At 45.9% G+C, this 8,802-nt stretch overlaps 1 protein-coding gene across 1 annotated transcript; it reads left to right on the forward strand.

Moving 5' to 3' along the window:
• Window positions 1-317: 317 nt before the first annotated feature.
• STBD1 (starch binding domain 1) lies at window positions 318-7,726 on the forward strand. The gene is made up of 2 exons (XM_081960433.1): window positions 318-569; window positions 6,612-7,726. Exons 1-2 carry the CDS (start codon window positions 395-397, stop codon window positions 7,349-7,351), a joined length of 915 nt encoding a protein of 304 aa, XP_081816559.1. The 5' UTR covers window positions 318-394; the 3' UTR covers window positions 7,352-7,726.
• The last annotated feature ends 1,076 nt before the right edge of the window (window positions 7,727-8,802 follow it).

Here is an 8,802-nt window from a genome sequence, read left to right on the forward strand (position 1 = left end):
CAAGGTCCCTTCCAACCCTGTTCCTGTTCGACGGGCGGGACGGCTTGCAACAGTGTAAAAGATCCGCGGCGGTTGCTTTCGCTTTGGGGGCTGCGAAGTGGAAGGCGAGGGCGGGGAGCAAAGTTTGCGCTCCGAAACTTCGGAGGCCGGCGGGCTCCTCCCCGCCCTCGCCTTTCCTTTTGCAGCCGGCCGCAACTCGGACTCTCCCCTCGTGTCCGCGAGCCCAAGTGGCCGCCAGGCTCCTCCCCGGCCTGGGCAGGTGCCGGCTTGGCTCCCGGTGCCCATATAAGGCGGCTGGGCGGGAGGGCGCGGCTCTGCTTCGCTCGGGCTCCGCGCTGCGCCCCGAGCGCCGGTTGTTGCTCCCGCCGCTGCTGCTGCTGGGGCCGCCGTGGCCATGGCGTGGCTGGGGGCGGAGGGCGAGGACGGCGGGCTCCTGGCCGGGCTGTGGCAGGCGTTGCTGGCCGCGGTGGCGGCCGCCTTCATGAGCTGGCTGTGGTTCGGAGGCGGCGGCGGTGAAGGGCAGCGGAAAAAGGCTGAGGAGCCCAAGGAGGACACGCGCGGAGCCCAAGGTACCACCCGTCTCCCTCCGTCCCTCCTTTTCTTTTACCCCTTTTTTCCTTCCTTCCCTCATTCCTCCCTTTCCTTCCTTCTTTCCTTCCTCCCTTTTTTCTTCCTTCTTTCCTCCCTCCCTTTTACCCCTTTTTCCCTCCCTCATTCTTTCCTTTCTTTCCTCCCTTTTTCTTCCTTCTTTCTTCCCTCTCTCCCTCCCTCCTTCCTTTTCTCCTCCCTCCCTCATTCTTTCCTTTTTCCTCCCTTTTTCCTTCCTTTTCTCCCTCCCTCATTCTTTCCTTTTTCTCTCCCTCATTCCTTCCTTCTTCCCTTTTTCCCTCCACTCTCGTTCCTTCCCTCCCTCCTTCCTTCTTCCCTTTTCCCCTCCTCTCTCCTTCCCTCCCTCATTCCTTCCTTTTCTTCCTTCCCTTTTCCCTCCCTCCTTCCTTCTTTGTTCCCTCTCTCTGCCACCAGCATTCCTTCCCTCCTTTTCATCCTTCCTTCTTTCTTTCCTCCCTTTTTCCTTTCTCTTCATTTTTTCCTTCCTTTCTCCCTCCCTTCTTTCCTCCCTCTCTCCCTCCTCTTTTTCCTCCCTCCTTCTCTCCCTTCTTTTTCCTTCCTTCCTTTTCTCCCTTCCTCCATCTCTCATTCCTTCCTTCTTCCTTCCCTCCCTCACTTCCTTCCCTTTTCCTTTCCTTTCTTTTTCCCTTTATTTCCTTCCTTCCTTTTCCCCTCCCTTCCCTCCCTCGCCGCTTCAGTCCTCTCCCTTTTCCGCCGCCCCGTTTCTTCTGTGGTACAACACAGACTCCTGGAGCTGGAAGTGACCCCTAGAGGTCTTCTAGTCCAACCCCCTGCTCTAGGCAGGAGAGCCTCTTATACACCACAGCATTCAAACGGCGCCCCGGCCTGTTGTAGAAAACCCTCCAGCTAGGGAGCGCCCGCAACTCTTGCCAACGCCTCAAAGAAGCGGCTGCTCGCCAGACCCGACGGCGGTTTTTAGGCGTCTGAGGCGGTCTGGAGAGGGGCGCGCGCCCGGAGAGGGTCCTGCGCGAGGGCTCCGGCCTTTATTCTTGCTGCCCTTTCGCTCTGGCCAGCCTTGGACCACGATTTGGCCCTTTAACCCTCGCCCCCCCCTCCCGGCCAATTGTGTGGTGGTGGGATCATCTGCCTCTCTTTTGCGAAGACCCCTTTCACACGACACCCCCCCCACACACACACACACAGGCGAAAAGCCCTGCTGGAAATATTGGTGCTAACCTTAGAATGGGAGGGGGGAATGTGGTGGGGTGTGAGTGTGTGCCGGGATGATCCCAGCCCGTTTACTACACAGTGCCAAATATAGAAATAGAATAAGAGTTGGAAGGAACCTTGGAGGTCTTCTAGTCTAACCCCTTGCTTGGGCAGGAAACCCTACACCACTTCAGACAAATGGTTAGAATAGAATAGGCTAGAATAGAATATAGCAATAGAATTGAATTAGAATTAGACTAGAATAGAATATAGCAATAAAATAGAATAGAATATAGCAATAGAATAGAATAGAATATAGCAATAGAATAGAAATAGAATAGAATATAGCAATAAAATAGAATAGAATATAGCAATAGAATAGAATAGAATATAGCAATAGAATAGAATAGAATAGAATAGAATAGAATAGGGGTTGGAAGGGACCTTGGAGGTCTTCTAGTCCAACCCCCTGCTTAGGCAGGAAGCTCTACACCACTTTAGACAAATGGTTGTCCAACATCATCTTAAAAACTTCCAGTGTGATGGGAAAAAAATGAAAAAATGGAAGGGGTGAATTCCGTCCCCAGTGCCTTGTGTGAATGCAGCCAGAATGAGCTAAAGCACCAAAGAGGTATATAAGTCAAAGAAGTGCTATTGCTATTAAACCATTTTAAGCATCCATTTGTAAAGGGGGGAGGGGGGAGTAGGGTGGGAAAACGGGCTGCGTTGCCGAAATCTCTGTTGGCAATAAAATCAATGCAGTCCCAGAGGGCAAAATAACTTCTGTAAAGTTAGTTCCTCAACATATTTCATAATAGTTAACTGATTCAGTATATGAAAGAGGGGGGGGGGTGGCCTTAATCATCACTGTGGGACTCTAGCCAGAAACATGTTGGCTCATCCAGTCCTTGCACTGCCCCATTTCTGCACGTACACAACCTACTCTTGTGCAAGCTTGCAGGCTCCTACTGTATTTCTCCTTGCACCCTCCTCTACTCCTTCACAACTGCTCCTCTTCCTTCTCCAGTGCCTTTTTTTTTGGAGCCCCCCCCCCCCCCGTTCTTTGATAAGGATAATATTGCGGGCGGTGCTTTTGCACAACATTTGCATTGTGGGAACGTTTGCAACGTTGCCTGTGGTTAAGCTGCGGCTGGCAATTTGTAGAAAATTGGCATGGGAAAGAATGAGAAAAGTTGCAGGCAGATGTTTGTTGCACGTTTTTTAAACATCTCCCTGCTCTGTTGCACAGCATTGTGCATTTGAATTAACGTCCGTATCTTTAACAGTGCATGCGGATAAGGGGTATGTAAATGAAACTGTAGATCACTCTATAAAGCCTTAGTAGGGCCACCCCTAGGATACTGCATCCAGTTTTGGTCACCACACTATAAAAAAGATGTGGAGACTCTAGAAAAATGTAGAGAAGAGCAACAATGAGGATTAAAGAAATGAAGAAGGCTAAAACAAATGAAGAACAGTTGCAGGAATTGGGCATGGCTAGTCTAGTGAAGAGAAGGACAGGGGAGACAGGATAGCAGTCTTCCAATATTTGAGGAGCTGCCACAGAGAGGAGGGGGTCAAGCTATTTTGAGGGGGTTGGACTAGATGACCTACAAGATCCCTTCCAACTCCGTTAATCTGTTTATGACTCTTTTGTCATAAGGAAGGTGAACCTGAATTCATGCAACCAATTTATTCAGTCCAAAATTATCCAGCTAAACCAGGGGTGTCCAAACTTGGGAACTTTAAGACTTGTGGACTTCAACTCCCAGAATTCCCCAGCCAGCTGGCTGGGGAATTCTGGGAGTTGAAGTCCACAAGTCTTAAAGTTCCCAAGTTTGGACACCCCTGAGCTAAACAAAAGAGATGTCAACAATAGGAAAATAATGATCATAATTGTGCAATGATTTGGAAGCTTTAATCCAATGCTCCTTGTTATTTGTTAATATTTTTGGTGGCCTGTATTTAATTAACCAGATCAGCTTTGCCTACATGCTACTTAGCCACTATCAACCGTAAAAGGAATTGATGGAATAGATAGAATTGATAGGACTGCCATCTTCAGAAATGGTGTGTAGAGTCTCCTGCTTGGCCAGTGGTGGGGTTGGACTAGATGACCTACAAGGTCCCTTCCCACTCTGTTACTCTACTCTATTCGATTTCATTTCACTAGCCGAGGTTGGCAACTTTAAGACCTCAGGACTTCAACTCCCAGAATTCCACGGCTGGGGAATTCTGGGAGTTGAAGTCCACAAGTCTTAAACATTGCTAGGATTGGTCAGCCCTGTTTTAGAGAAAGAGATATTGCTTGCTCTTGGTAATCAAAGATGGGATGGCATTGAATCGGGCAGCTAGAATGCCTTTGGCCAGCCAATTCAGTGGCGCCTGGGCAGGATTCTTACAGCTATAGAAGGGCAACTATGCAAAGCATCGTCTTAGATTCTGCAACCTTTGCATGGATTGCTGGGCCCAGTTCTACAGGCCCCACAAGAATCCTTGGCATTTGGGCTTGTGTTTGCCTAATATATGGACAGGCCATGCAAAACCAGCCTTCGGCTATTTTTAGCTCCCTTGTGCCAGTGCCCTGCTAACCGTTATGCTTATTCATGGCAGAGCCCAAACGAGAGCCTTTGCTCTTAAAATTTAACAGAGCTAAAATCAATCAGTTTTGCAAGAGTAACAGCGGGAGGGAAAAAAAACACTTCTTGCAAAGTTAAAAATAAATTGAGCCAAGGGGAAAAAGTCCAGAACTGGAAAAGAACTGCTGAAAATAACTCTTTAGCAAAGATAGTAGTTGCTTGTGATTGAATTGCTTGCAGTTATTATTATTATTTTTGGCCATGGCTCAGCTTGTCATTTGGGACCAACTCGGCAAAAGGTGGGGGGGGGGAGGTCTGAATTAAAACAATGGACAACAATTTATTGGCATTTCAGCTAGGGTGAAGCCTTAACTTCACAATAGATTCTCCTTTGCCAGCTGGCTTGGAGTACCGCCTGGCATCCAGCAGGAAAAGCCCAGAAAGGAAGGTGTGGAATTATAACAGCTCTTTGTGAGGGCTGATGGCATTTGCTAGACTATTTTTGCAGCTTTTTTTCTGTATGCTAGTCTAGTTTCCATCTTGCAGTTTTAATCAGATCCAGAAATAGCAGTGAATTGCTATTGCTTGCTCACTGATGTGCAGTCAAGAAGTACTTTACCTGGAAACAGTTCCCAAGCACTTTCATTCAAGCTTATATTATTCTTTTATATATATTCTTACATATATATATATATCCATATCCATCTATCATCCATCCATCCATCCATCCATCTATCTGAATAGAATAGAATAACAGAGTTGGAAGGGATCTTGGAGGTCTTCTAGTCCAACCCCCTGCCTAGGCAGGAAACCCTATACCGTTTCAGACAAATGGCTATCCAACATCTTCTTAAAGACTTTCAGTGTTGGGGCATTCACAACTTCTGGAGGCAACTTCTGTCCCACTAATAAATTGTTCTCACTGTCAGGAAATTTCTCCTCAGTTCTAAGTTGTTTCTCCCCTTAATTAATTTCCACCAATTGCTTCTTGTTCTACCCTCAGGAATGTATATATATATATATACAAACACACATGCATACATTTGCATACATTTACATACATGTATGGTTGTGGGTGGGTCGGTGGGGGTGGAGGAGACGCGGTGGCTCAGTGGCTAAGACACTGAGCTTGTCAATCAGATAGGTCGGCAGTTTGGTGGTTCGAATCCCTAGTACCGCGTAACGGAGTGAGCTCCCATTAACTTGTCCCAGCTTCTGCCAACCTAGCAGTTCGAAAGAAGGTAAAAAAATGCAAATAGAAAAATAGGAGCCACCTTTGGTGGGAAGGTAACAGCGTTCCGTGCGCCTTCTGCATTTAGTCATGCTGGCCACATGACCATGGAGATGTCTTCGGACAGCGCTGGCTCTTCGGCTTTGAAACAGAGATGAGCACCGCCCCCTAGAGTCAGGAACGACTAGCACATATGTGCAAGGGGAACCTTTCCCTTTTATATCATAGAAACATCATTCTAGCTTTTTTGTATTATTATTCATGCTAGCTGTCTATGGAGGTTCTCAGTCCTCCAGATCACGGTTGCCCCAAAGATGCTTTTCCCAAAAGGCAACCGGATTTTCTCGATTTTTCTTTTTCCTTTGGGAACGTTTCTCTTCTCATCTAAGAAGCTTCTTCAACGAAGCAAAGAAGCTTCTTGGATGAGAAGCGAAACGTTTTCGAAGAGAAAACCAAGGAAGTCCAGTTGCCTTTTGGGAAAAGCATCTTTGGGATTCACCCAAGCATTTACAGCACATTTACATTCCACAGATTAAAAAAAAAAAAAGATGAAAGGGTGCTGAAAATCAGGTAGGGACACCTGGTAAGGATTTTGCCGCTAGACTCTTGTCGATCCCAATTACCACCGAACACAAAAGCCACATTTTTTTTTCTTGAGGAATTCCACGTCGAGAGAACAAGTACAGATTAAATCATCAGCAAGGACATATCCCTCGCTTTAAAGAGTCGTGGTCAGGGGTGAAATCCAGCATGTTGTGACAGGTTCTGGAAAACCGGTAGTGGAACTTTTGAGTAGTTCCGAGAACCCACAAATACCACCTCTGGCTGGCTCCAGAGTGGGGCGGGAATGGAGATTTTGCAGTATCCTCCCCTTGCCACGCCCACCAAGCCACGCCCACAGAACCGTTAGTAAAAACATTTGAATTTCACCAGTGGTCGTGGTATGGTGGTGATGTGCAAAATTACATATATGAGGAATGTAGGACTCCGTTTTCATGGCTAACAATATCCTTTCTGTTTAGACCCATGTCAGAGAACCGGTGACGGTGTCCTTTCGCAAACAAAACACACAGCATATGTGTCCAGCCCACAGGAGCCCCTGGAGAACCACGTCACACCCTCAGGAGATCATCATACCCCTGACGGTTTCATACAGCCTCCTGAAATAGAAGCAGTGGTCAAAGACCCTATCATCCCGTTCATGAACTATTCAGAATATCTAAGGAGCGAAGCATCCAATCACCCCAACACAACATCTGAACCGCCCCAAATCCATGAGGCGGAAGCCCGTGAGGAGAGAACGTCAGCCGAAGTTGGTAATAAACCTGAGGTGAAACTCAACGAAGACCCGCGTCCAGAAACACTGGGTCCTGAAGACGTTGAGGCCGCCGGGAAACCTCCCGCAGACGACGTTGGCAACAAGGACGTGGAGCAAGGGAAGAGAATTGCGGCCGTGCCCCCCATGCCCCAGACTGTCCATGTGGTCTTCCGTGTCCACTACATCACTCGTTTGGAAGCCCAGCAGATCGCCATCACGGGTGACCATGAGTGTCTGGGCCAGTGGCGCCATTATATACCCCTCAAGTGTGACAAAGATGGCTTCTGGTCAGATTCCGTGGTTCTCCCATTTGATACCAGCGTTGAGTGGAAGTTCATTTTGGTGGAGAGTGGCAAAGTGGTGCGATGGGAAGAGTGCGCCAACCGAAGGCTAGTAACTAAACACGAAGATCAGGTGGCTCATAAGTGCTGGGGGTATCACTGAACAGAAGGAGTATATTTCTCTGTCTTTACTTAGTGCTATTTTAGTTCTCCTCCATGCTGTGTGTTTTACTAGGACTGCCTCGTAGCCAGTCTTTCTTCCATTAGGCTAGGCTTTAAGATAGAAACGCATTCTTCAAAGGAAATCATTAAGGACTCCCTAATAGCAAGCAGGTTAGGTGCCATAGTGGCCAATGCTTCAAAATAAAACATTTTCAGCTCTCAAGTTGACATTGTATGGTGTGAAGAGACAGGTGCGTGAATCAGGGACGCCGGACATAAGAAAAGCATCATTCAACTGCTCTGTAACTGTTTTAAAAACGTTCTTAGTTTATGATGACTGCATCCGAAAGAAATAAAGATGGACTTTTTACAATGATGACTGTGCCTTTATATATATTTTTAACCTGTAAAATTTTGTAAAACCCTTTATGGGTTTCAAACATTTTCCTATCAAAATATATAACATATTTTTCAGAGTATAAGACGCACCGGAGTATAAGACACACCAAGATTTTGAAGAGGCAATTTTTTAAAAAAGTTTTTGCACTCTGAAGGCCTCCCCAAAACGGCCCATTTTTCGCAAAAACGGGTATAAGATTTTCAGCCTCTTTTGAGGGAAAAGGGTGCGTCTTATACTTTGAAAAATTCGGTAATGCAAAAATACAAACAAAATGAAGATAATGGGTAAGTAAGGGAGGGAAAGGGGAAGAGAGAAAAATGTAGGGAGAAAAGAAAAGAAAGGAAAAGCATTGACTTCAGGCTCCTTTTTGGTAGAGTAGAATATTAATAACATAAAACCTCAACTTTTGACTCTCATATGATAATGTATACTAGCATTTCTATAACAACAAACCTATTTAATCTGCAAAACGCAACATCAAAGTTTCATTTCCCCCCTCCCACCTCAAGCACAAAGTCCAATAGTGGTTTCCAAGTAGAAGATAACTGGCCTTTATATTTTGGGTACTAAAAAGGGGGTGGTCTTGATTTAAGTGCATTTTACCTGGGAGACCCTCCCTCTAAGTATCGCTGGAGGACACATATATCTGAAACTCGCTTGATTTTGGAAAAAGCTGCCCTTTACCACGTCTGTCCTGTGCCCAGCACAGTCTTAGGCATGATATTGATTCATTAAAATAGAACATATATAAAAGGCAGAAAATTCGGCTGCCACTGTTTTAATACTATTTTTTTACAACTGGGTTGCCAGTTCCTGGTTTTCTTATTGAAAAGGTTAGGTGGGATGACGATTAGGCAAAAACACTGTAATAAAGTTAAATAACTTTATTACAATTACACAAATACTATCATAAAGTTAAAGTTAACCTGGATGTATTTTTAAAATACCAAGTTTCTAAAAAAAATAACCTGGCTAATGCAATTATCTATACAAGGATTGTTAGTTTACGGTTAATAATTATAATGGATCCTTGCCCCCTGGAAAATACAAAG

The sequence above is a fragment of the Natrix helvetica genome (assembly GCF_964273705.1).
Source record: "Natrix helvetica genome assembly, chromosome: 7".
Classification (NCBI taxonomy): Eukaryota; Metazoa; Chordata; class Lepidosauria; order Squamata; family Natricidae; genus Natrix; species Natrix helvetica.